The sequence below is a fragment of the Sinocyclocheilus rhinocerous genome, unplaced genomic scaffold, assembly GCF_001515625.1.
Source record: "Sinocyclocheilus rhinocerous isolate Xijiao unplaced genomic scaffold, SAMN03320098_v1.1 scaffold549, whole genome shotgun sequence".
NCBI classification, from domain to species: domain Eukaryota; kingdom Metazoa; phylum Chordata; class Actinopteri; order Cypriniformes; family Cyprinidae; genus Sinocyclocheilus; species Sinocyclocheilus rhinocerous.
Window position 1 is genome coordinate 161,730 of NW_015664999.1, and position 27,014 is coordinate 188,743.

Here is a 27,014-nt window from a genome sequence, read left to right on the forward strand (position 1 = left end):
TGCTAGCATGATTAGCAAGTGACTATCATGTTGCTAGCATGATTAGCAAGTGACTAGCATGTTGCTAGCATGATTAGCAAGTAACTAGCATATTGTTAGCATGACTAGCAAGTCAATAGCATGTTGTTAGCATGACTTGCAAGTGACTAGCATGTCATTAGCATGATTAGCAAGTGACTAGCATGATGCTATCATGATTAGCAAGTTACTAGCATGTCGCTAACATGTTTCTAGCCTGATTAGCAAGTTACTAGCATTTTGCTAGCATGATTAGCATGTTACTAGCATGTTGTTTGCATATTTCTTTCTTACACTTAAAACCAGCTAAAACCAGTTGATTCAGTAAAAAAAAAGAGTTAAAAACCAGTTAAAAACCAGCTTAAAACCAGCTAAAACCAGTTTAGGCTGGTTGCCTAGTCTTAGCTGGTTTAAGCTTGGTTCTCACAGCTTGACCAGCTAAGACCAGCCTGACCAGCTAAAAAGTTGCCAAAACCCCTTTAAAACCAGCCAAAGCAGCCAATCAGCTTAGGCTGGTTTTAGCGGTTTTTTTCAGTAGGGAGTTTTTAAGCTTTGCTATGGCAGTAGACAGCTGAAATACACCATACGTCTCATTGTATAAAAGTTTTCACATCCTCAATGAAAGATTTTAGGTGGTTTTGATAGTCTGGTTTATGAAAACCGTAAGCCAGATCAGGTAGAAAAGATATAGCAACCCGAGTCAGACCAGTCTGAAGGTCTGACCCGAGTTTGGTGGTTGTAGCTTTAAAAGTCTAGGAGGAGATACATTTTAAAATTTGGTCTCAGAAGAAGAAGAAGAAGTTTAAATAGGATTTCAGTAAGTTGATTTTTTCAAGCCAACTTAATAAGCGAGACCAGAGTGCAAGAAAGAAGTTTCCTCCACAGACCACAGTTGTTTTTGATTAATTGCATCAATAGTGTTTAGCTGCTATTTCAAAAATGGAGGTCAAAAGTTTCTGTTCGTCTTGTTGGTCACGGTCACCCCGCCCCCAGCCTCTAACGCAAGCGGTTCTTACTTCTAGACCAGAAATGTGTTGGTGCTACTTACGAACCACTTTTCCTGGTTCAGAGCTGGTGCTTTGGGTGTCAAAAGACAAAGAACCGATTTGAAACTAGGCTCTGGCTCTGAACCAGCACCCAAACTGCCTTGGTGGAAAAGGGGTATGGGAGCAGGGTTGGAGAGCTCTGCGATAGACAGAATTAAGTCCCCACCCAACTTTTTTTCTTTTCTGATAATCTGTTTCACTCGGATGTATGTCACACTACGGAAGAAAAGATCTGTCACTATTTCCGTTTCATTGCAACTTTACTATTAAAATATTAAAAGGATAGTCCACCCAAAAATTACAATTCTTTCATCATTTACTCTCCCTCATGTTGTACCATGTATGACATTCTTTTGTATGCGTAATGCAAAAGAAGATAATTGACTTCAATTACAATGTTTGACCATACAATAGAAGTCAAAGGGACTCAAAACTGTTTGGTTATCAGCATTCTTCAAATTATCTTCTTTTATGTTCCACAGAAGAAACTGAGTCATACAGGACTAGAACGACATGACAGGTGAGTAATGATGACAGAATTATCATTTTTGGGTGAATCCCTGCAAGCATCTAAATATTAACTGTATACATAGAAAACTGCAAAAACAAAAAAGCAAGGGATTTTTACCTTAAGAGTACCAATATCTTCAGTGCGCACCACAAATTCATCCCTCTCTCTGAAGATCCCCTCCCCCCCACTCTCACTGTCATCATCCTCACTCTCTCCGGCGATGGCCGCGTTGGACTGTTTCTTAGCCAGGTGCAGTGAAGTGATCTGAGATGGGGAGGAGGAGGTTGGGGGAGAAGGAGAAAGAGATGGGGGAGAAGGGGGTGCAGGCGGAGGCTCAGATGGAGATCCTAAAACAGGGGATACAGTTGAGAAAAGAAGGAAGCATTTACATTTCATTGATTTTAATATCTGACTGTAGACATGTTAATATACTCACCATCAACCTTGGGAGCACCCAGCATTTCATACTCAGGCTCTTCTTCTTCTTCTTGCTTGCGCTCCTCTGTCCTTATCTGATCAACTTCCTCCTTCTCACTTCTGTCTTCTTCCAACTCCTCTCCTTCCTCCTCACATTCAGTCTGTCTGTCTTCTTTCTGATTTATTTCTTCATGTACCTCCTGCACAGGTTCTTCCGGTTCCTCATCCTTGCCTGGAACATGTGCCTCCTGCAGGTTGGGCCGTGAGAGCGAATCCAGTTCCTGTGACGTGTTTATTTCTGTCTCAGGTTCAGTGTGTACACGCGGAACAGATTCAGGTTGTGGGGGTGGCGGGGGTGTGTTAAGAGAGTCCAGTGTCTGCGGAGTGGGTGGTGATGGTGTAGGAGGAGGTGGAACAGCAGAGAGACTGTGGGGTGTGTCATAGAGGGCAGAAATGGCTGATGAGATGCTCTTCTGTAGGTCCTGGTTCTTACTGACAGAGTCTTCCTCGTCTGAGGAGAATGACGGCAGGGTCTCTAGGTTCCTCTTGAGCTCCTCGTCAAGTCTTTTACAGGGGGACGGACAGTTACTGAGACCCAGGCTTCCATCACCCTCGTTGTCTTCGAAGGGGGGAGGTGGAGGAGGCGGTGGTTGTGGAGATAATGGGCGAATGCCTCCCTTTACTGAAGAGGAATCTGTGGAAGTGCATCCGTCCACAGGTGGAGCATCAGTGCCCGCCTGCTTCTTCCCCGTTTTCAGAAAATCCAGAAAGGAAGATATAAAACCCGACTTCAGCTCTGAAGATTTCTCCTCCATCTGTGAGCGAGAGGTGCAGAGAAATTAAAGGTGCAGATGGCAAAATACAAGCAATAAGTGTCAAATAGCATGGAAATGTTTACGCAGAAGGCAAATATAGGAAAAAGAAAGAACAACCAGAAAACAGCTTACAAATAGATGACAATGATTAACATCTTTATATTATATAATCACTGTAGTCCCACTCTCTTACGTTAGGTGTGTCTAGAAGGAGGTAAAACACCTTACTAAACAGCAGGGTGGTTGATGATGGTTACTATGAATCAGTAACCTTAGCAACAGCCACCCTAGCAACAGCGCTCTCCCTCTTTTATTGCATAAGAACTGTCATCAGGGTGGCCTGTCAATCATCTTAGTCTATGTACTCTGCTCCCTCTAGTGGCAAAGTGCATACACTGAGAACAATGCTTCCCCAGTAAAATAACTGTGAAAGAAATCCAAAATTAATTTTATGTATAATTTAGTAATGTGTCTTTTGGTCAAAATATGAGTGGTTTATTGTCTTCTTGTCGAATTACACCTGGAAAATGGATATAGAATAAGAATAAATTGAAGTCTTACTGAGCCAGAAAGCTTCTGCATGGTGGCCCAGGCCTCTGGGGTCATTTGGTCATCTATGTCTCCCTCCCAGGACATCTGCAGATACATAAATCATAAACATTGCACATACATGTAAAGAAATTGCACATATCTACACAAAACACCCTGGCTCTTCCACCCTTCTTTCATGAGGCTACTTGTTGCTGAGGCAACAGAGGACATTTCATAAGTGCAATTTAAACATATGGAGGAGGGCATAACTTGATTAAGGCTGTAAAATGTTGTTGAGTTATTGAAATCTATCATCTAGATTTTTCTGTATTTGGAAAGATCCTACTCAGGTTGTTGATCATCTACTCATAGTGAGCTTGGTCGCAGCTCAGTAATTGACATTCCTTTTGCATTTGCATAAATCACAACTGATTTCACATGCTGCTTCCCACCAATCCCTTCTACTATTGTCTAACAGTGCTGTGCACTGCTAACAAAAATGACTATAAATAAATATGCTTGATAAATCAATTTACAAGTACCCTAAAAACTTTTTTAAGAAAAGAAAAGAAATGTTTTAACTAAAAAGAACAAATTTAGCAAAGCATTTTAATTTGGTAAAATTAATCTATCACAGCTGCCAACACAGCCTGGCAAGTCTTCCACAAAATACCTATACGCACCTCCTCCACTAAACTTTGCTCTAAATCTGCAGGTCATTTGAGGACATCAAAAGGACCCAATATGAACTAGCACATTGTTTGTTATGTTTTTGGACACATAGGCTGCAAAAAGTGAGGTTGTCACAACTGATTTTATGGTGTATCTTTATGCTAATTTTTGAAAGACACCAATTTATCTTTCTAAAGATTATGAAAGAGATATTAGATATTATGAGATATTTGTTGCAATAGAGATATTGCAATAAATAATTTCCTTAAATGCAAAAACACAGAATTGGCATTTGCTCTGCATTTTACATAGAACATCTGGAGTTATTTAAACATTTTCTGTTAACATTTTTGCAAGCCGAGACTCACCTCTTGGGGTTTCTGCTTCATCTTTTCCTGACCACAGCTCATATCATTTCTGTTCATGTCAATTCTGTTCATGTCCACACTGGTAGTGGGCCCTGGGCTCAAACCAAGTGATGGTGCAGAACCTACTGAACCATCAGACAAAACTGGATCTGTACTAGACAGGGAGTCTGTCCTCAGTAGGGAGTCAGACGAGGGTATGGAAGGAATAGGGAGCTTAATCTGGGAGGAAAACAATTAAGCAATTACTATATTTAAGTATTTACATAAAAGGTATTTCTTGAATCAATACATGCTTTTACACTTGTCACAGTTTCATTGATCCATCATTCCCACAAACATAATTCTTTCCATTGGTGCAAATCGTAACCTTTTACTTACTTTGATTGGTTTGATGGGTTCCTGGTATTGTTGCTGAGGCTGATGCTGTGCAAGTTGTTGATGGTGTTGATGAAGTTGTTGTACATGTAGGTGCTGCTGTTGATGCATATGTTGTGGTTGGTGCTGCTGTTGCTGCTGTAGATGGTGGTGCATGTGCTGTTGTAACTGTGGTTGATGATGGAGGTGAGGTGCTTGTTGTTGGTAGTTCTGCCCCTTGTTCATGTCTCTGTGCATTTCTAGCATTTGATCATCTTTCCTTCCACGTCCTCTTCCTCGACCACGGCCCCTTCTACTTTCTCCACCAGGTCCCATCATGTTCCTGCAATATGGAGGCTCAGGAAGAGGCCGAATACGTGGCCTACCCCTGGGTCTTGGTGGACCCTCACGTTTAGGTTTGGTGGGTTTCCTCCCCCTTTTCTTTGGGCCATCATGTGGGAGCAGCTGTGGAGGAGGTCCAAGGGATTGGTACCCTGAGGGGTGGCAGAAATCTAAATCACCCATCAAAGGGCTTAAACTGCCAACTCCTGAACCACTTCCAGACTTTCTGCAACTAGAAACAAGATCAGGAAGCAAGTCTGGCAGACGTCTGCTGTTTAAGCGGATGTCAGCTGGTACATCTGCTTTATCCTCATCATCCTCAAATTCATATTCTTGAGCATAGTTCTTCTTAGCCTGTGATTGGGCATTAGGCTCTTTCCGCTGTTTAAGGAGGTGAAAAGAGCTTGTTTTCAAAAGTTTTTTAGGTCTAGAGGAACAAAAGATTGGTGAGGTGAGTCCCCCTGTGCCAGGACCACTACCTACACCCGCAGAGCCCATCATTTTGTTTCCAGTTCCGTCCACTATGTGTCCTGTGCTGCCCATCCCAAGGCCTGGGCCCTGAGACTGAATTAAGCCTAGTTGTTCTGTGTTTACAGTGGATGGGAGTTCATGGGATTTCAAGGGGTCCAGATCTAAGTGCATAGTACCATTGCCAGATTCAGACAAACTATGACAATACTGCCCATAACCCTGATCACCATGGTGACTCATCATGTCATATGCACCTCCTCCACTTGTAGCTTTAACTGCATCCATTCCATCTTGTACTGTTCCACGTGCCTCTGGCACACCATCCTGACCCCCTTGTCCTGCACTTCCACCACCTCCAGCACAACTTGCCTTGTAGTCCTCAGAGCAGAACATATCCTCCATACCTGGAAAAAAGGAACGATCCTCATCTTGGAGAAGTGAATCTGGGAAACAAATAGATGTCAGTGGCATGAACCGTTGTTGCTGGTCTTGGCTCTGAACCTGGTTCTGAGCTGTTTTTCCCACAGGGCTACCAGTGTCATATTGATGCTCTTTGAGCTGATCCAGCTGTGGCTCTTGTTCCCTGAGCTGGGATTGGGGCTGTGGAGGTCCAGAAGTTGGTTGCATGTGGTGAGGGTGCTGGTGAGGATGCTGATGGTGAGAGTGTGCCTGTGGCTGATGGTGGGCATGAGGGGGTGGATGGTGTGAGGCCATATGGTGCAAATGAGAGGGGGTTGACATGCTCAAATCCGAATCAGACAAGAAATCATGAAGCTCTGCTGCTGGTTGTTGAGGGTGGTGGGACTGATGGTGTGAGGACATCCTATGTTGTTGTTGTTGTCTGTGATGATCAGTGCTGCTCCCATCTCCTGCACCAACTCTATCAGCTGGGCCTGGCCCTTCTCGACTATTTGTTCTGGAGAGAGATCTCTCTAGCATGTCTAGTGGTGAAACAGAATTCTGACTTGACTGGCTTTGGTTTCGCTGAGCCTCAGGTCCATAGTGGACCTCCATAGTTTGGGACTGGAGCTGGAGTTGAAGTTGAGAGGCCTGTGGCTGAGTGTCTACTCCTCCAGAGCCATTAGTACCTAATCCCCCAGTTGGTCTAATCATGGCTTGTTGAGTCATTGAGTGTTGTTGTTGCTGTGAAGGAGTTTGTTGGTTGTCCATCTTGTTTCGAGTGGTATGCGAAAGGACAGACTGGAGAAGGTGAGCCTGGGAGGTTTGCTGAGACGGGTCGGGTGGAGAATCCATTAGTCCAAGGGAGGACTGGGTCTGTTGCTGCTGAGAGTCTGGAGTCTTACGTAGGTAGGGTAATTCTGAAGGATCCTGAGCTTTCTTAAGATCTATATGTGAGTGGGACATTGAATGGGGATGAGGGTGCTGTGAATGCTGAGGGTGTGATGGGTGAGGAGGGTGAAGTTGATGTGTCTGATGACTATAAGGGTCTCCTCTGCCATAGTGGACCACTGAACCAAGGGAGTCATGTTGACCATGAGAATGAGTATGTGACAAAGAATCAACTGCACCTCGGCCACCATTTGCACCAGCTCCAGCAAGCACTCTATCAGACTTAGTCTGTTGCTGCTTTTTCAGAGACATTTCCAACTGGTTCTCTAAACCTGTGCCTGGACCACAAGAGCCAGCAGCAACTGAAGCCACATTGTTGGTGGTATTATTAGTCCGAATGACACTCTGTAGATGATAACGTTCTTCAGATGCCTTGTTTAGTTCATAAGCAGAGAGAGACTTTCCTCCATCTCTACTCTGGGAAATGGACTGGGACTGCGGTTGTTGTGAGGCTACTTGCTGAGCTTGTTGAGAATGATGCTGGGAGGGATTTGGTGCTGGACTCTGTGAGTGCAATAAGTGCTGAATCAAAAAGTCATCCTCATCTTCTTCGTCCTCCTCTTGAGATCTTTCTACCCCAAGCATATCAGAATCAGACTTAGATTTTGGTGGCGTTGTGTGATAAGACTGTGATTGCTGGGGTGGCAACCTTGTGTCTGAATATCCTTGTGGAGAAGCCAGAAATGCTGGGGAAAGAACTGAGGATAGGTACTTGTTGCCCCCATTTCCTCCAGGTGATTGTGCAGGGCGAGTTGGGGCAGGGGAGTGCAGACCTGGGCGGATTATTCCAGAATTACTTGAGGGTGACGGGCTGGAATCTGGCAGGTGGTATGATCCTCCACCACTTGCTACACTAGCACTACCACCACCTGAACCACCCCCCACACTTCCTGAACTACCTGCTCCGGATCCGGTGGTACTGTTTGTTGTACCAGTACCACCTCCAGACACCATTAGGGCAGGTGAATGTCCTGTACCACCATAGCCCAGTGAGGGACTTCCTGCCCCTCCAAGAGATGGTGGCAAAGAACCATATCCTGAATCAGAGCCATAGACCACCTCAGCTGAAAATGAACGTCCTGCAGTTCCAAGACTACCATAAGCTTTTCCTGTCCCCCCAAGGCTGGAACCAAGATCCTGAGTCTGCGGAGAACTGAATCCCCCATATGGCTGGGGCAAGTGAGAGGTGGGTGGCTGGCTTGGTGAATATGACTGTTGCTGTGGTGGGGTTTGACCAGGAAGGCCAGCAGTTGGCTTGACAGGAGCAACTGGAGAGCCATATGTAGACAGGCAAGGTTTGGGTGGCTGCTGCTGCGTAGAAGAGGATGACACTGTTGGAGGTGGAGGTGGTGGGGGTTGCGGTGCTGATTGGGGTGGTGGTTGCTGCCTTGAGGGTGCAGAGGAGGTACTGGATGAGACATTAGGATTAGAGGCAGAAGAGGAAGAAGATGAGGTGGAAGAAGCTGAAGGAGGAGTGTGAGGGGTTCGAGATGAGGAAGAGCCAGAGGAAGAGTAGCCACTACTTGAACTGGAACTCTTTCCTGTTGTCCCAATACCACCACCCGAACCAGCTGAGGAGGAGACTGAGGAGGAAGTGTACGGGGGCTGGATAATAGGCCGATATATCTGCTCTGATCGGGGAGAGGGTTTGGGGTCAGATGATGGACTCTGCTCACCCAGTGGACTACAGTTTATGGAGGAGCCATGCCGATGATGGGGTATCTGCTGGTATCCTGATGCACCACAACTAAGATAGTGTTGTAGGGGATGAGGTGTGGAAGAGGATAGTTGAGACTGTCCAGGAGAAGGTCTCTGGTAGTGCTTGATCACACTGTCTTGCCTGGAGATGGCTCTTTCCTGGGACTGTGGCGGTTGAGGGGGTGCAGAAGAAAAAACAGAGGAATTGTAGAGCTGAGAGGACTGATCCTGCAGCTGTGAGGACAGCAGGTTAAACTGAGGTGGTAAATGGCGTGTTGATGAGGATGCAGATGCTTGTGGTGGAGGAGCACTAGTGGGCTCTTGTGGCCCTCTATATGAAGCAGTCCCACTCTGTGAAGACAGAAGACGGTCAAAGCCAAGACTTGACTGGGAGGGTGTTTTAATGTGTAGCAAAGGATCATGTGGTGACAGGAGACCGTTGGAAGTAGGACTGAAGGTAGGCGTGTCCTGCAGAGATAATGATGGGGTCACTCCAGGGAAGGAGCGCCCTGAGAAGGATGCAGGGTGCTGATATGCCGACAGAGCAGAGGAAGAGGGAAATGAGCTAGAGCCAGGTAGTGCACCAGAAATGAATAGCTCTGCAGGGGCTGGAGTATGCATTGCTACAACAACAGAGAGGGAAAGGAAAGGAAAAAGAAAATGATTCAGCAGTTAATAAGGTGATTCTCTATCTTTATTTCATGATATATTTCTGTGTTTATAATTAGATAATTCTACATTCAATAACTCAAAATACTAACCAGTTTGCCAGGAGGGGGTGCGAAATTGGGAGAGAAGGGAAGAGGCAGAGGGGGGTGGCTGAGCACCTCGGGATTCCAAAGCTGAGATCAAGTTCATAACTGAAGCATCTGGTCCTGAGGGACTTGCATGATGTAGTCCAGTATCAAACAAGCCTGAGAGCCCTGCAAAAGACGATTATTAAGACAAAGTCTAACACCTGCTCAGAGGATGTCTTTTTTTTATCATCTCAACATCAAGGTACACAATGAATACAGTACTGTGCAGAGGTCAGTACAGTGTTAAATCAAAGCAATTTCTGAAGAAATACGTTTTTATGTACTGTCACAAAATTATACTCAAACTAGCTGGATGAAACAACATCAGTAATTTTCCAGTAATTAATTACATAATTTTGTAGACCTTACCTAAGCTCCTTCCTGTGCCCCATGCTCCACCTTGTCCAGAAGTGCCTGGATGATGATTTGTTGCATATCCTTGCAGGGGGTGTGGTGTGGCATAAGGTTGACGGTGGAGGAGTTCTGAGTCTGGATGGGAGGATCTGGAGCTCCCATAAACCAAACTGAAAAACAGAGGATTAAAAAAGAGGTAACTGACAGAGGGAACGGTACAGAAACAGACACAATAACAGAGTAATTGTTTGCATACATTCTTATGCATTACATGACATTTGGGCATCTGACACAACCTCCCCATTCTTTAATTGGCCAGCACATAATACATACATAAGAGAAGTAAATGTTTACACTGTAAATGGTTAAGTACTGCTTAAACATTCTATTTTATATATTTTTTAAAATGAATAAAATCTATTTAAAATGTTTAAATAAAAGGAAATTCTAAGGTTATAAAAACATTATAAATATTCATAATTTTGCATAATAATAAATTAACAAATAATATTACTGTTAACTTTCAATAATTATATATTATTAATCACACACCTTAACTCCCAGTAATATTTCACTATATATATTTATTTATATAATGATGCAGAGAAAACAAGTACTGGGAAGGAATTTTGATTATACCATTGTTTTGGTTCACTGTTTGTTGTTTATTTAATATGTGTTTTGTAAAGTATCTTTGATCAATTTTAAAACAAAGGGAAAAAAATATTACATTCTACTAATATATCTAATTAAATGATCACTAATTATTTAATTTTCTAATTAGCCCAATTAATGTACAATCCAACTATGACTTCCAACCATGTTTTTTTTTACTTGCTCAAACATCAACCACTTGTGTTCTCTTCATTTAAAAGTAATTTTGGAGGACTAAATCAAACAATAACTCACTGTATTGTATCAAAAATCAGTCGTGTGACATTGGGATGGATTTCATTGTTCGCCCTCTGTTCAGACAGTGAAAAAGTCTGTTGGTCTCTATGCTCATACTAAATCCCTGTATAGAGTATCAGTTGACCCAGCTTGGCATTATCCCTCTCACACCACAGCCACACACAAAGATTAGCTCTTTAATCAGCCTACTCACTTCCACATCGTCCTTCTCCCAAAAAGCATGCAGGATCTGATTTTGACAGACTATATATAACAATCACCACAACATCAAATATATTATCAGCATTCTCAATATTGCCTCCTCTATCTATAAATTAGGGAAATATGCTGACTTATCAATATGTAACTTATGAATGACAAAACAAGATCATTTTCTAATTCATTTTTTTGTACCTTGTCTCACATTTACCACTGCTATGCTTTCCGATGTGCAATGATACAGAGTGTAGCCCAGAATTCTGATTGGCCACTCTGCCTGTTGCCAGCCAATCAACTGCCTTTTGCGGTCTTTGCAGACTGTCTCTGTTGTCCGCTTTCATAGAGAGTGGCCAGTTCAGTTGACAATGGCGGTTAGGATGTTGCTGAGGTAAGACACAGAGCACTCATTGATAAAAGCTCTACACTGACTGAATTGCCTTGGAAATCCCCTCCCCTCCATCCTCAACAGGCTCTTAGTGTGAGAACAGCTCAGTTAGTCTAGATCCCTCTCACTCTGAGACCAGAGTGGGAAGCCACAGACACCACATACTGAGTGAGCGCGTGGTGAGGGGGTGGGTGTCATTCAACAGAAGCAGTGGAGTGGACCAGAAAATCTATTTTAAAACCCATCAAATAAATGTATTCTTACCTTATTTATTCTTTACCTTATTCAAACCTACATCTTCGAGTGTAGTATTCAAAGAATTACCTAAATAAATCTGTACAATATATAAGCACAGCCTCTCATTACATACTTCCTGACAGGATGCAAGAATAGATTTATATTGTCATTCTCCATTAAATAGACTCCTGGGTTCAATATAGTCACTAGAATACATGTCTCCCAAAAGACCCTAATAAATGTGACAAAGACAACTGATGTCCATCCTGAGGGGGTTCCATCTGGGAGCATGTCCATCTCTTTTAAAAACACCCTCATTTGGAGGCACAAGACTCGCGTAATTAACTGGATAAAGGCTCTAATGAACTGGGTTAAACATTTAAATGCATGAGCGAGAGCGCACATCCCAGCTGCCAACTGCTTCACTGATTGTACCTCTGGCATAATACATAATATACAGTGCCATGACAAAAGTACCCTTATGATGTTTTGATACATTGCTGCTTCTGTTTGATAATGATTCTTTAGTGGAATCGTTTCAGGTTACGCAGAACAAGGCAAGCATTGTAGATAAGCTGACTCACTGCTTTATAAACTATTAGAGACACAGTACCATGCAAAAGTGACACATTGAAAAGGACTTTGAAAGAAAACGTTAGAAATAGCATCAAGTTATGAACTGGATATGAATAATCATTTAAAAAATATATTAAATACATATGAGGAACCCTGACAAGCAGATGTTTCTCCTGCAACTGAATGTCTTATCTTAAATAATTAATGCATCATAGCATCAGTACTCTCTCTTCAAATGCGAGTATTCATGTACATGAAATAATTATTCTGTGCAACCAAAGGAAGCAGTTTCACTTCCAGGTAATGTGAGGTTTGATGGGAATTAGACAGTAATTGGCTCTTAATCCCAAAGAGGCAGCTCAGAGACGATCAGGGAATAGATGCTGAACTTCTCAAGAATTAAGTAAACTGAAGGACATCGTACAAACAGTGGGGTTCAAAAGTATGAGACAACTTAGTGGGTCTATTTTGCTTTTAATTAAATATTCTTTTATTACAAATTAGGCTATAACATCAACATAACAATGAGTGAGAAGTTACATGTAGAATTTCTTATTTGCTTATTATTTTTCTATGGAATATTGCAGTGTTTATTATAAATGATTTATCCGTGCACATCTTTTTAAAATTAATGTGCACTCATAATCTTTAATCATAAACATGAACTTTTCCTTACCCTCCCCCTCACAACAGCATCTCTTCTCTGATCACGTGTGCACCGGTGTGAGGGCTGGACAATAATTCCTCCCTCCTGCAACCTGTCACTCACCTGAGATGGCAGCAATTAACAAACGACAATGACCAACAATCCAATCAATTACATTTTTCTCATTCGAGAAGCCATTTCACTTGGATATAAATGTCACAATAGGGAAGAGAAGATGGTTTCTGTTTCATGACGACTTTAAAAAAAAAAAAAAAAAAGCAGGACTGAGCAAAAGTTGACAGTCATGTATGTTATCATAATGAAGGAAATCTTCATACAGTTCCCACTGCCAATGTCACAAATTAGCTTATTTGATTAGTGACCCACAAACACATTTTCTATGTTTTAATATTATATTTAATTGATACTACAGTAAAAATCGAGTGACTCAATTTAATTTAATATATTAAAAAAATTTATATAGATGTATATACACATTTGGATCACACTACAAACATTTTACATCCAATAATGTCTTCCTCTGTCTCTCCTCTCTCACTTTTATTCCATCATGCTGTCTCGCACCTTCAGTCAATCAATTCATCCTGCTAAACCTCTCAGCTCCTGCCATTGTGTCTGTTCTTGAGCTGATTAAGCATAATTTGACAATGGAGTGAAAAAGAATGACAGGTGAAAAGGTGAAATGTGAAAAAAGCGGAAAAAAAAACAAAGGGAAGGGTTATATTAGAAAGCTTGATCGAATCCACTGTACAAAACTGCTCCTAATTACATAGGCAGTAATTCAACACAGTTCCCCAACAGGTGCAAAATGTTTACAGCCTGATGGGGAACTCAGTCATGGCCATTAATCTCCATTAGAACCATGCAGAGGTGTGTGGTGGATGTACGCTGCCCTAAGAAGGACAGAGGGCCTGGTGAACCTTGCCATCATGGAGTACACATTTGTCGTCTTCATAACCAATATGTAGTGTGCAGGAGTCTTGCTAAGCAACAGTGCTATCATATATATATATATATATATATGTCTATTCTCATTTAATATTAACACATGCAACAACATTTCTTAATATAAGAACCAATATTGCCGAATGTGGTGTCCTACTCAGACCCCAATGTCATTTTGTTTCATTTTATGCTAATTTAACACTTGATGGTGTTTCATCATTGCATAATGGCTATGCTTCCAATGACCCAAAGCAGCAGTCCCACTATCTAGTATTCATTCAAAACCAGAAGCAATTTTTGGAAAAACAAAAGAGAGAAGATTCAATACAAAAGCATTTAATTTGATTTTATTCGGCGGATGCTTTTCAGTCTCTGCATCAGCAGCACTGAAGCTTGTCCATCATCATAAGCCTGAACTCCTCATTATTTCTGGATTCTATCAATCTGCCCGAGTCTACAGAGATGCTCTCGAGTCAGAAACACAATATTAAAGATTCCGACAGAAAATAGAACAATTCCTCTTCAGACTTGCTAAAGACCAAGAGTCAACCAGAGAGATGCTGGGATGCAGTCTCACAGAATATTGGGGGAATGTTACGTGTTAGAAAAACCACACACAGCATTTGTGATCCTTTTTTTAGTAGTCTGAATAGAATTCCTCATACATACACCTAGGGGTTTCCACATATCTAGGGATGACTGCTTAAAAGAATAGCACTATTGTTGTCCTGTCATGTAAGAAAAAAAGGAGACACTCCAAATGTTACAATGCACAAATGATGAGACTTCTTGACACATTATGACACAGACAACAAATAGGCACCAGAACCTGTTTGCATCCGTGTAAATAAAAATGAAATACAACCTACAAGATTTAAAAAAATTTTTAAAGTGAAAAGTCTGCAAATACAACGAATAGTTGCACAGATTCCACCATATCGCATAATACACCTAAATTATCATAAATAATTCAAATGTCTTAACATTTCGCTTCCCGTTCCCATATAACAATAGGTTATAGTATGCTGTAGGTGTGCACCCAAGTGTACGACTGACTCCAGACATGCAACGCGAGACACAAGAATGATTGCATGCGCGCTCTGTAAGCTACTAAGATTGATTTGGTTGTCACGGCGACGGATAACGTACATAGCCGGGCGCCTTTGAACTGTAAGTAGGCCGCGAAAACAGTGGAACACGTATCTAACGCAGAGCACGACACTGTAATAGTCCCGCTTTCAGGTAGCAACAGAATATCAAACAATATTTTAATATTACAATGCAACAATTCCTAAACGTATCAGCCCTAGCGAGACACAAGAATGATTGCATGCGCGCTCTGTAAGCTACTAAGATTGATTTGGTTGTCACGGCGACGGATAACGTGGCAGGGCGCCTTTGAACTGTAAGTAGGCCGCGAAAACAGTGGAACACGTATCTAACGCAGAGCACGACACTGTAATAGTCCCGCTTTCAGGTAGCAACAGAATATCAAACAATATTTTAATATTACAATGCAACAATTCCTAAACGTATCAGCCCTTTTTTGAGCAAGCCTCATTTTTCCTGCAGAGATTTAATGGCTAGTCAATGTAAAATCAAGCATATCAATAAAGGTCATTTTATTATTCAACAATTTCCTCCAAATCGCTGTGGATATTTAAAAAAAAAAATTGCATTAAGTGTTTATTAGTCCCCTTTTCTGCTGGTAAACTGCAAATACGTTTGCAGTGCGTCTTACGTTTATGTTTACAGTGTGCACGTCTCGGTCACGCTGTAATTTCACTGAGGAACACTACACACAATTTGGCAATTTGCCAAGTGACTAGTAAAAGACAGTATCCTCAACAACAGATATGGTATTTCTCCGTTAGAGAGTAACGATAGCCTATACAAAGTTTGGGTTATATATATTTTTTTAATTTTGTGAAGTCTGACGGTAGTAAGCATGCTATGAATTAGTAGCAGAGGTTGTTCATTAAGCGTTTAATATACAGCCAGTGTTGTGACGTTCAACTGAATACATGTTGACTAAAGGAACTTCACCTCTGCATTTTGTCTTTTAACGTTCAAATAAATATAGCATTTTTTAAACACAAAATTTATATTTCGAGAAAAAAAACCTGGGGTTGATTTTACAGACAAATACGCGTTAGCTACAGAGATAAGCAGCATACAGAAGCTATCGACCATTTCATCCCCAAATATATGTGATTGCTTGTAATTGGTAGCCTCCAAAATAACGCTTTGTCAACGTGCATTTTGTGCCACGCATTACTCACTACGCCGAATTAGCGTGTATTTAAGTACTGCATGCAATGTCCGGTTTGGTGCGCCTCCAAGGCAGAAGGTTTGATTTTTCATTTTTGATAATACGCTAGCAAGCTAGCTAGCAACATCATCCCATCCCCCCTCTTTTCGCCCCTCTCCCCCTTTTCGGTCTGTCTACCTTCCGTATCACGCAGTAACTCTCAATCGCATTCCTTGCATTTTCAAGACACCCCCTCCTCCCTCAGAAATGACAATACTGATGGCTGTACGTGGAGCCAGCGGCAATATAATGCATGGAAGTGAATGAACAGCACTGCGAGCGAGAGTGGGAACATGCATTGCATTGCACTGCGTCCGTCCGTCCGTGGGCATTGTTACAGCCAGCTAAGCATATTTATGCATCCAGCGCATGGAAGTGAACTTGCACGGGCGCCTTACCTTGCCTTCGCCGATCTCTCGTAACTCCATCCCGTTCCAGCGCCCAGATCACCGAATCCTGTGCCAGGATAATTTCTATCCATTAAAGAAGAGACAACGGATGAAGATGGAGAGATAGACAGGGGGAAGGGGAGGGAGGTATTTCCTAAATTCTAACAAACTATCTCTCCCCGTGTCCTTTCCTCTGCGTTCAGTGTCTGTTTATCTCTCCCGTTTCACAAGCAAGTCCTCAAGAATAGGACCAGCACAGAGGGGGAGAGGAATGGAGGGAGGAGAAGGAGGAGGGGGAGATGGAGGATACAGAGGGGAGGGGAGTGGGGGGGTGAAGTACACCAACCACCGTCACCACAAAAAATCCGGTTTCTTCCTCCCCTCCCCTCTTTTGCCCTCTTATATATCTCGATGCCTATTGTCCTTCCTAGCAGAAACAGTAACGCGGCTGATGCTCTACATGTCGAATTCTGATGCCATTGCTTGTTACACCCGAGACGTACGACACGTGCTTGATTGTACCCCATTTCCTCAGTTGTTCGCGTACTGCATTGCCATAAAAAGGTGAGATACTAGGTCTCTATAAATAGTAAACCGAGCGCGCGTTTTTTCAGCTGTTGCGCCCCAAATATTTACATTATGGATATACACGGGATGGTACCTCCTCGTCAGAAACAAAGTGGCTTGTTGTGCCTAGGTTAATTTAAATCCTTAAAGTTTATAAGAATAATACAAGGGGCTAGTGTAATGCTTCAATGCCTTACATAAACGCTACAACGCCCGGGATTTAAAATCGCTATTTTCAGGTATCTAGCCAAGACGACGCCATTTTTTATGAGTGGACTAACAGGCGCACACACACACACGCCTCCCCCTCTGCCGAATCGCTTGTCACACTCTCACACATACGCAGTCTGTGGAAGTCTCGTGCGTACTGCCGCCTTGTTACGGCACAGAGGCACAGCTGAGTATCGGACGCTTTCACTAGTACGGTCTGTGGCGGTGCGCACTGATCCTGTGAAAGACAGGCGACGATGAGTGACAACAGCGACTAATGGCAAATACTGGAATCGATTTAAGCGTCACGCGCGCTGTTGCTTCACACAGTCGAATTAGCAAATCAAATTCAAGTTTGTCTACATTTTATTTTATTAATAATGACAATTACAGTACATTTAATAAAACTCTTTAAAAAAAAAAAACTAGCAAACCTGATTTATGAAAATATTGACAGTATTCACACTGACACTATGTTCCATGATGATAGTAGCAAAATAATTCTAAAGAATAAAATAGGGTACTGCGGAACATGTAGCCTTAGTATAATAAATTACCCACTTAGTGACTGAAGCTACACTTTTTCACTAGTAAAACCCTGTATCACCTCTCCCCTCCCCCCATTTAAAAAACAACAACAACAACATGTCTTTGTCATTCCTCATCTCGAGTTTGAGGTGGCTCAGATGGACTTCCCCTGTAAAGAGCAAAGATGCATATTTTAAAACACATTTTGAACATGCAGCGCAAAATAATTTTCCAGCAGGCACTGCATCGCTTATGTATACGATATACAAACAAGCCGTTCAGAGCTCTTACCCAGAGTATGGCGGTGGAGGTGCATCATGCTGGCCACTGTGGGTCAGAGCCTCATTGTATGAGGGGAGACCTGGAGCCCTGTTAGACAAGGGCACAGATTCAGGTAGTGGCTGCCCATCCACACCCATACGCACAGGAACGCTGTGAAGATGCAGAATCCATTAGTGTGATTTTGCTGCATAAAAGGCATGTTGCTGTGGTCATGATGACATGCATTTACCTGCCCCCTCTTGAATTTTTGCCCCTGTTCTTGTAGCAATAAATGCCCAACACAGTGGCTATAATCGCTGTTATTACAATAGCCACAATGCCAGCTACCAAAGCAGACACATCCACTGGGGGCAAAGATTCTGCAGGAAAAAAAAAAAAAAATCAGTTCATCATTCTCAACAAATACACATTTTAATTGTTTATTTAGTGATCTCATTTTTCCTTTTTGGATAAAACATTGAAAATACTGGCCACTAAGAATATTTGTAGTTTGCATTTGCTTATACTATGATGACAGCTAGACAACACTCTTAAAAATAAAGGTTCCAAAAGCAGAGCTATAGAACCACCATTTTTGGTTCCCCAGAAAACATTTCTGTGAACAGTTCATAAAAGATTTTAAAAATCTAAAAAGAACATTTTTCCACTATAAAGAACCTTTTGTGGAATGGAAAGTTTCCATGGATGTTAAAGTTTCTTCATGGAACCATAGATGCAAATAAAGAACCTTTATTTTTAAGAGTGAAGGCTGCTTGCTTCAGTGCTATGAGGCATTACGTTGTCAGTTTTATTTGACAATTTAATCCAAATGTTTGATGTCCATATCTTCAACTATATCTACAAAATATCAAATGAAACTTTAATGAAAAAGAACAACCTTACCGTGACTGCTGACATAGGTTTTCCAAAAATCGGCCTGTTGGAAAAAATAAATAGCACCAAGTAAGTATACATAAACATGGCTATAACAGGCTTCTGTTGTGTTCACATTTTCTTGTATATTCTTTTTTTTCTTTCTTTCTCACCGTCTTTCGGTCATCTTCAAACACCTCTCTGGCCTCTTCATATGAGCATATTTCCTCTATGCATTCTCTCTGTAGATCGTCAGGCACCACTACCTCAAAATCCCAACTGTTATACAACAGTTTACGGGAGAGAAACGAACCTGCTGACTTCTCTTCTAGGAACACTGAGGAACACAAGAGAATATGAATCATAATGAGAATCAGCTATACACCACAAACATACATTAAATCGTGTCTTTTTACAAACAGAAAGAACAGCGCAGTATATAGGAATGTAATGAAATGGCAGCTAACGATAAAGACAGTTAAAAATGCAAAGAATTAACAAAATTAATTAATAAAACAAACAAATTAATTATGTTGCATTAAAGGTATGAAACGTACCAACGTTTACAATACACCTAAAGGCCAATGTAAGTGATTGGCCAATGTGAGATTGTGCAAAGGTCTAAGTCTTTGATTTGAGCATAATGAGTTGCATAGGGAGGTAGACCAACCAAAAAACACACCATAATACTAACTTATTAGCAACAATAGAAGATAAACCCAAAGAATTTCAAACACTGGCTATTAAAAAGTGTTCAGCTTTTCATTATTACCATCATTTCCATTGTAGATCACTCTGCCCCAAACAAGATGCAGCAGGAAAAGCAAGCTGAAACCTATCGCTGGAAACCCCAGCATTGTACCTGTTCAAAACAATATTAATAATATTACAAAGATTAACAGGCTATATTTTGATAAATCCATATGGAGGAAATATATAACTCTAAAGAATCCGTCACAAAAATATTCTCCAGAATTAGAAGGAAAATGCTTTTACAATGTCGTCCTCTATCGGTCATTGCACTTAATCAAAATCAAACATTAATCTTTATATATTAAGAAAAAGAGTTATAGGCCTACATATAGGCTACATAAAATATCAGTTTAATATCTTATTTTCAACACTGCAACTTAGATCAAACACACATTGACAACATTGTTGCAACATGAGGGAATGACTGAATATTTATTTTTGTATTTTTAAGTAAATAGAGTAATAGTGCATATCTGCCCATTCATTTTGAAAACAAGCTGCACCACAAAACGCACGACAGCAGAAAGAAAGCAAAACTACTGCACCTGCGTCTAAAGAAAAACGACATTGGTCACCGCCTGCTTACCTTGACACTCTTTTGTGCTCCGAACAAGGAAACTTTGGATGAAAAATACTTTCAGATTTCTCCAGGGATTTCCTGCCTTGGTGCTGTAAATTATTATGGCTATGGATAAAAAGTACGAATACAAGGTATTCACATATTCGATGCTTTTAATTGAAATTCTTACATAAATCGACTGTGTTCTCATTCACAGCTACATTATAACATCGCGTACGAGACATACCAGTTTGACAACAGTTCACAGCCGTGAGCATTTGTAGGAGTGGCAGTGGGATGTGACGGAGTTTCGGTGACTTACCTGGACATCTCAATAAACAAAGGTGCTAATCGCCTCCATGACGAAAAATCATTAGTACTAGTAAGTTTCAGTGCTATATATATATATATATCGCAGTTTAATATTCAAAAATGTCATTCATCATCTGTCATTTAAAACAAACAAACAACGCTCCCCGTGTACCTTCAACAGCTTCCGGTTTCAACAGGCGCCTTGATTGGATCAGCCTTCCTTTTCAAAGATAGTTATAAATTGGACCCCTTTTCTTCTTAGCAAGAGCCGACCTGACAACAGCTTTTAATGAAGTTACGAAAGTCAGTCCTATAGACGTGATATTTGTCTTATATTATCGCGTTAAAACGTGCGTTACCACTACACTCAAATTCTGTGAGGAAACGACATCATGCTGATGTTTCTTCAGTGAATTCAGAATCTCGCACTGCGGTTTGATTCCTTCCCAGCGATTACATTTTTCCTCACCTCACATGTGGGAATCATTTAGCAACAATTGCTTGTAATACGCAGGGTAGTTCTAGACTCTTATCTGATTGTTATGGGCCAATAAGAATAGAGAGTGTTAATTACAAATAGAGATGAATACAATTTATATGAAGCTAAATAGTCAGTAGGAAAAAAATACAAAGCATTAATTTATTTATACTTTATTCATTCGTAATGAATAAAGTTTATAAATAAATGTTATTACTTTAATCTTTATTTCCTCATTCCTCAGCATCTGAAGCCAAATCCAACAACGGTATGTGTGAAAACCGTTTTGAATACTTTAAAAATTATTCACCCAATAAATCAGTCATCCATAAATTCTTACATGAAACGGTTTAAAGACATATTTTAATTGTGTACAAAAGAATATTGTTAGATTTAGATACAAAACTGGAAGATAAATGGTGTCTGATATTTCTTCAGAGCCAGCAAAAACATAGCTTAAATAAAAAAAACTGAAATAATCGGACTTAAGACATGAAATTATATTGAAATAAGAATGAGAATCATCCTGTTACCATATTGTGTAATTCTGTTAACAATGCAAATTAAATAGTGCTTTGTTCTTATTTGTGGCTGACAAACCTGATCTACAACAGACTTTGCCACAGTTTGAAAAAAAAAAAATCCATGTCCCTTTATTAAAGGCTGTGTAGCAACTCCCTGTAGAGACGAGTATACCATAAGAACTGCTATAGTGTGAAAAGGAAAAGCACCTAGTCTTGTTTTTTCTCACCCTAAACTAGGCCTTCTACCTATTTACAGAGTGACTCATTCCCTTACAACACTGATTAATACCATGCTTTGTTAGTACATTTATTTGGCAATTCCTCTGTATTGCTTTTTCATCACGGTCTACGAATGAAGGTGCAACAATCACAAGCATGTCACAATAGCATGTGAACCTGGAGACAGACTGCCTTATTCTGCATATATGCACAAATAGAAGTACCTTCAAAAACACATCAAATCAAAACTAAAAAGAAACAGATCAAAATAATCCCACAATAAAACCACACAATTTGTCCATTTTTAGTGTTAAACTACATTAGAAAACTATTCACGATGACAAAGCTAGGTGTGCAAACATGTACATTATAGCCTTTGGTTTGTAAGAATATTAGCATTTCAGATACTGGACCCATTGTTTCGACACTACTGTCTACACTAAAAATACTCAGTTATTAAAATCACATCAGGTCTTAGTCATTCCACATTGCTTTACCAGGAAGAGATAAATGAAAACAAGCTGGCTGAATATATTTTTTGCCACTGATGGGAAGCAAGGTATAGACCAGGGTTCCTCAAATCTTGCCCTGGAGGGCCAATGCGCTGCAGAGTTTAGCTCCAACCCTGATCAAACTCACCTACCTGTGATTTTCTAATGATCCTGAAGACATTGATTAGCTTGCTCAGGTGTGTTTGATTAGGGTTAGAGCTAAACTGTGCAGGAAAGTGGATCCCGTGGGCCAGATTTGAGGATCTCTGGTATAGACTATAGACTAAAGCAGCCATTTCAGTGCAGTTTCACTGACTAAATGAATCTCCCAAGAGAAGACAGGCTGAACAGAGCTCTAGGCCAATAAAATACTTTCCGACTTATCTTTTTGAGTCAGTAACCCAATATATGACATACAGATGGCATAAGAACCATCAGAAGTTCTGTCAGCACAGCCTATGATTGCTTATGTGGTTGTTTAAATATGCATTGTTGCTACTGTTCACCACCTCAGTGGTAAACAAAAAAAAATACAAATCTCTTTTGTGGCACACAATCAGTCTGCGACCTCATACTGTGGTGGAAATAAACAAATACTGTGCTTGAATCTAAAATCAAGAGCATGATTTTACAAGGCACTAAATAAAACATGTGGATGAAACAAGAACTCCCTCTTTCCAACAGATTCACGGTTCGCTCTTATTTTATAGTCTAGTTTCTTCTTGAAAACCAATTCATACATACTGTAAAAGCCAATAAAACACTGATGCATACAGTGTCATACACACACACACACACACTGTGTAGACATATAAGGCACCAAGCGTGAGAGTGAGGGCTTCGGTCTCCTAGGCAACAGTGCAGAGGGGCAGTCAGAGCAGGGTGCAGGGACAGCCACCACTCTTCTGCTTCCTCGCGTGATTAGCGGGGAGCGGTGGACTTTCTGTCTCCTGAAACTTCCTGAAGAAAGACGGTAATGCAAGTTTATCACAAATGCACTACACTGTCAATCTCATAAGAGTGCTCCTCTATTCCAAATACCTTATTGCTCGCACAACCTCCATGAAGGCTTCATCCACATTGTGGCGGTTCTTAGCTGACGATTCCATATAGTGGATCCTGTTTTCTCGGGCAAATGACATGGCCTCATCTCTTGAGATCTATTTGAACAATATATTCATATGAATTGGCAGCCTATTTAGGGTTTTTAATTAAAACTTCAATCATTTGTGTAACACGTTACCACTCTCAGCTGGTCAAGATCTGATTTGTTGCCAACAAGAACCATAGGAAAATCATCTCGATCCTTCACCCGCAATATCTGAGTGTGAAATTTCTGAATTTCATCATAACTGAAACAGATAGAAAGTGTTCAATAGAATGACAAGTTTTTGCTCAACGAAGACAAAAGTAATACAAAATAATACAGAGTTCATAGAATGTCATTATAATTTAACATCTTGGATAGTAGCCTGTAAATTTAATTTGCAATAGACAAATATTAAACATTTATTTTATGAGTGTTTTAACTGCTAACAAAAATTACATGAAATATTGAAATATTTTCCTGAACTGAAATAAAAAATACTAGATAATGAAAAACAACTAGGAAAACTGATGATTCAAAAACTAAAACTAAAACAAATGTCAAATTAAATTTAAACAAATCAGTTCTAGTTTAAGGTTTGATAACATGCTATATTCTAAAACTTTTTAATTAAACATAAAAATGTCACTAGACTGTGCTATGAATTTTAACAGCATTAAATATATATTTTTTAATTGACCAGTTAACACATTATTTCAGTCCTAAAATACAAACACACACACACACACACAAAAAACTAAAAACAACAACAAAAAAATGTAAACGAACAATGAAACAGAAAACTAACTAAAACTAAACTGAAAATAAAGAATTTCACTGAAGAAAAAAAAACCTATATATTAAAAAATCTTCTTAACAGAATAATTGATTGCAGTTTACAACTGTACAAATATTTGCATGGAAAATCTGGAAAATATAGTCTAATTCAAATCTGTAAGAAACCTCTACATTTCTACTCGCCATTCAAATAGGCTCAGTTCATCTGTTGAGGTTCATCTGAAAACATGAGCACTCATAGTCTGCACTCTTATTCTCATCACAAACACATTCTGTGGTTTTCTTTTTTTAAAACAAACACAGCCACATACACACTCTCTGTTCTCGTCACACAGAAAGGTTAGGAACTATCTATTCCCCTTCCTCTCGCACACACAGACACAAACACACTCTGGAAAACACCTACCTGCCACTGTCATTAATCGGGCAAATGACATGGCCTCATCTCTTGAGATCTATTTGAACAATATATTCATATGAATTGGCAGCCTATTTAGGGTTTTTAATTAAAACTTCAATCATTTGTGTAACACGTTACCACTCTCAGCTGGTCAAGATCTGATTTGTTGCCAACAAGAACCATAGGAAAATCATCTCGATCCTTCACCCGCAATATCTGAGTGTGAAATTTCTGAATTTCATCATAACTGAAACAGATAGAAAGTGTTCAATAGAATGACAAGTTTTTGCTCAACGAAGACAAAAGTAATACAAAATAATACAGAGTTCATAGAATGTCATTATAATTTAACATCTTGGATAGTAGCCTGTAAATTTAATTTGCAATAGACAAATATTAAACATTTATTTTATGAGTGTTTTAACTGCTAACAAAAATTACATGAAATATTGAAATATTTTCCTGAACTGAAATAAAAAATACTAGATAATGAAAAACAACTAGGAAAACTGATGATTCAAAAACTAAAACTAAAACAAATGTCAAATTAAATTTAAACAAATCAGTTCTAGTTTAAGGTTTGATAACATGCTATATTCTAAAACTTTTTAATTAAACATAAAAATGTCACTAGACTGTGCTATGAATTTTAACAGCATTAAATATATATTTTTTAATTGACCAGTTAACACATTATTTCAGTCCTAAAATACAAACACACACACACACACACAAAAAACTAAAAACAACAACAAAAAAATGTAAACGAACAATGAAACAGAAAACTAACTAAAACTAAACTGAAAATAAAGAATTTCACTGAAGAAAAAAAAACCTATATATTAAAAAATCTTCTTAACAGACAGATTGATTGCAGTTTACAACTGTACAAATATTTGCATGGAAAATCTGGAAAATATAGTCTAATTCAAATCTGTAAGAAACCTCTACATTTCTACTCGCCATTCAAATAGGCTCAGTTCATCTGTTGAGGTTCATCTGAAAACATGAGCACTCATAGTCTGCACTCTTATTCTCATCACAAACACATTCTGTGGTTTTCTTTTTTTAAAACAAACACAGCCACATACACACTCTCTGTTCTCGTCACACAGAAAGGTTAGGAACTATCTATTCCCCTTCCTCTCGCACACACAGACACAAACACACTCTGGAAAACACCTACCTGCCACTGTCATTAAGAGCAAACACCAGTAAGAAACCCTCTCCGGAGCGCATGTACTGCTCTCTCATCGCTCCAAACTCTTCTTGTCCTGCTGTGTCGAGGACTAATGAATAGGTGAACGACACAATAACACAAATGAATAGAGGGGAATATGCAAGATGAGCTCATCCACACAAAATTTTTTTGCTTTAAACCTTGCTTTAAGCACAGCTGGCATGATGTCGTACTGACAGCAAGTCAAAACAAAACCTGGGCAGGAACCCGTAGTCAGTAATGAATCATACTGATGCAACTCTGACCAAAATCTCCCTTCTGAGGGAACCTGTGGAGCTTTTTAACACTCAATCCTTCCTATAAAAACACATTCCAACTTACTGTCTAATCGTGTCTCCTTTCCATCCACAGTGCATATTTTAGTGTACGAGTCTTCAATGGTTGGGTCATAGTCCGACACAAAGTACGACTGTGAAAGAAAACAGAAATTATTTTGGTTGTTCACCAACTCCTCAACAAGGGCTTTAACATGAAGGAACATGCAAAGGAAAGCCCACTGCACTCTGAACTTCACACAACTCTTGCAACACACCCACAGTAATACTTACCACAGCGCATTTGCCCAATAATACGCCATAAATACATCTATATTTTATATTAAATTCCTAAAAAATGCACTTACCTGAATGAACTGAATGGTGAGGGCGCTTTTCCCCACACCTCCACCGCCCACGACCACCAACTTATATCTTTCTTCAGTTGACATCATCCTACTCCTGCAAATATGAAACATTTGGTTATACACAAAAACAAACAAACAAACAAAAACTAATCACGTCTTCTTACTCGACTAAAATGGTTTTAAATGGAATAATGTTGCTCCATCGAGCATAAAGATTTAAGACCGTACAAGGCCTGGCATCGTTGATAAACCTCTACAGAAGACTACAAAGTTACAGATTTTGGGCGAGTATGTATCATAATCCAATCTCCATGGTTCAATCTGTACAGAACAATAGCATTAATATAGCGATAATTCTAAATAGGAAATAAAACAAATACCGTGCTGGTCTGGACAATGATCGCCGATTACCTTTCTTCCGCAGCCGCCTTGGGTAAATTAGCCTTCTGGTGGCAAGTTAGCGACTCGAAAGTCAGACAACTTAACGTTAGTCCACTGCCAACCCGCGAATACTCTGACAACTTTAATGAACTATATCCGCAAGATTTAGCCTACAAATTCTCCCCTTTTACAAGCGATACAACCATCTTTCTTAGGGAGATAAAAAGCAAATTCCAGGATGTCCGCCCTCTGGATTTTTCTTGGTGATTTCTGGACTCGCTCTTGCTTCCGATAGCTTTTTTTCATGACCAGGGGCAACTTCTTTCGTCTCTGAGTGTGTATCATAC

General features: G+C 40.1%; 3 protein-coding genes across 11 annotated transcripts in view; all 3 read right to left on the bottom strand.

Annotated features, from left to right (window-relative positions):
• The window catches only part of LOC107730729 (proline-rich protein 12-like), a 25,326-nt gene extending 8,650 nt beyond the window's left edge, over positions 1-16,676 (bottom strand). Inside the window, exons 1-8 of the mRNA XM_016541624.1 lie at positions 16,374-16,676; positions 9,760-9,914; positions 9,355-9,516; positions 4,757-9,216; positions 4,379-4,597; positions 3,369-3,443; positions 2,012-2,807; positions 1,693-1,922 (exon numbers count right to left, since the gene is read on the bottom strand). Of these exons, the coding sequence (XP_016397110.1) occupies positions 1,693-1,922; positions 2,012-2,807; positions 3,369-3,443; positions 4,379-4,597; positions 4,757-9,216; positions 9,355-9,516; positions 9,760-9,914; positions 16,374-16,456 (6,180 nt within the window). The 5' untranslated portion in view covers positions 16,457-16,676. The remainder of the gene's footprint in view (positions 1-1,692; positions 1,923-2,011; positions 2,808-3,368; positions 3,444-4,378; positions 4,598-4,756; positions 9,217-9,354; positions 9,517-9,759; positions 9,915-16,373) is intronic.
• A 541-nt stretch (positions 16,677-17,217) lies between these two features.
• On the bottom strand, positions 17,218-26,995 carry LOC107730736 (ras-related protein R-Ras-like). Of its 3 annotated transcripts, XR_001638713.1 has the most exons (8): positions 26,667-26,995; positions 26,287-26,380; positions 25,986-26,073; positions 25,611-25,713; positions 24,563-24,671; positions 23,181-23,299; positions 22,924-23,099; positions 17,218-17,232 (listed from the first exon to the last, which is right to left on the bottom strand). XR_001638713.1 is itself a non-coding variant. In XM_016541643.1 (7 exons), exons 2-7 carry the CDS (start codon positions 26,371-26,373, stop codon positions 23,012-23,014), a joined length of 594 nt encoding a protein of 197 aa, XP_016397129.1. In that variant the 5' UTR covers positions 26,374-26,380; positions 26,698-26,995; the 3' UTR covers positions 22,674-23,011. The 3 variants fall into 3 exon arrangements, 2 of the variants coding, with proteins under 2 accessions (XP_016397129.1, XP_016397128.1); XM_016541643.1 differs by lacking the exon at positions 17,218-17,232 and having other exon boundaries at positions 22,674-23,099; positions 26,698-26,995; XM_016541642.1 differs by lacking the exon at positions 17,218-17,232 and having other exon boundaries at positions 22,674-23,099.
• Positions 17,564-20,963, bottom strand: LOC107730734 (transmembrane gamma-carboxyglutamic acid protein 2-like). Of its 7 annotated transcripts, XM_016541636.1 has the most exons (9): positions 20,598-20,883; positions 20,363-20,422; positions 20,143-20,241; positions 19,576-19,665; positions 18,977-19,140; positions 18,834-18,867; positions 18,181-18,310; positions 17,961-18,101; positions 17,564-17,838 (listed from the first exon to the last, which is right to left on the bottom strand). In XM_016541636.1, exons 2-9 carry the CDS (start codon positions 20,391-20,393, stop codon positions 17,796-17,798), a joined length of 732 nt encoding a protein of 243 aa, XP_016397122.1. In that variant the 5' UTR covers positions 20,394-20,422; positions 20,598-20,883; the 3' UTR covers positions 17,564-17,795. The 7 variants fall into 7 exon arrangements, with proteins under 7 accessions (XP_016397122.1, XP_016397126.1, XP_016397123.1 ...); XM_016541640.1 differs by lacking the exon at positions 20,363-20,422 and having other exon boundaries at positions 20,600-20,883; XM_016541637.1 differs by lacking the exon at positions 20,363-20,422 and having other exon boundaries at positions 20,143-20,225; positions 20,438-20,883.
• Positions 26,996-27,014: the final 19 nt, after the last annotated feature.

Excerpts from the sequence above, each read along its gene's own strand:
- LOC107730736 (XM_016541643.1), bottom strand. The coding sequence starts at position 26,373 with ATGATGTCAACTGAAGAAAGATATAAGTTGGTGGTCGTGGGCGGTGGA. Across the intron at positions 26,074-26,286 it reads TCACCATTCAGTTCATTCAG|TCGTACTTTGTGTCGGACTA; the intron begins GTAAGTGCATTT and ends TTTCTTTCACAG. Across the intron at positions 24,672-25,610 it reads GCTCTTAATGACAGTGGCAG|TTATGATGAAATTCAGAAAT; the intron begins GTAGGTGTTTTC and ends TATCTGTTTCAG.
- LOC107730734 (XM_016541635.1), bottom strand. The coding sequence starts at position 20,326 with ATGAGAACACAGTCGATTTATGTAAGAATTTCAATTAAAAGCATCGAA. Across the intron at positions 19,141-19,575 it reads GATCTACAATGGAAATGATG|TGTTCCTAGAAGAGAAGTCA; the intron begins GTAATAATGAAA and ends TGTGTTCCTCAG. Across the intron at positions 18,311-18,833 it reads AACCTATGTCAGCAGTCACG|AATCTTTGCCCCCAGTGGAT; the intron begins GTAAGGTTGTTC and ends TTTTTCCTGCAG.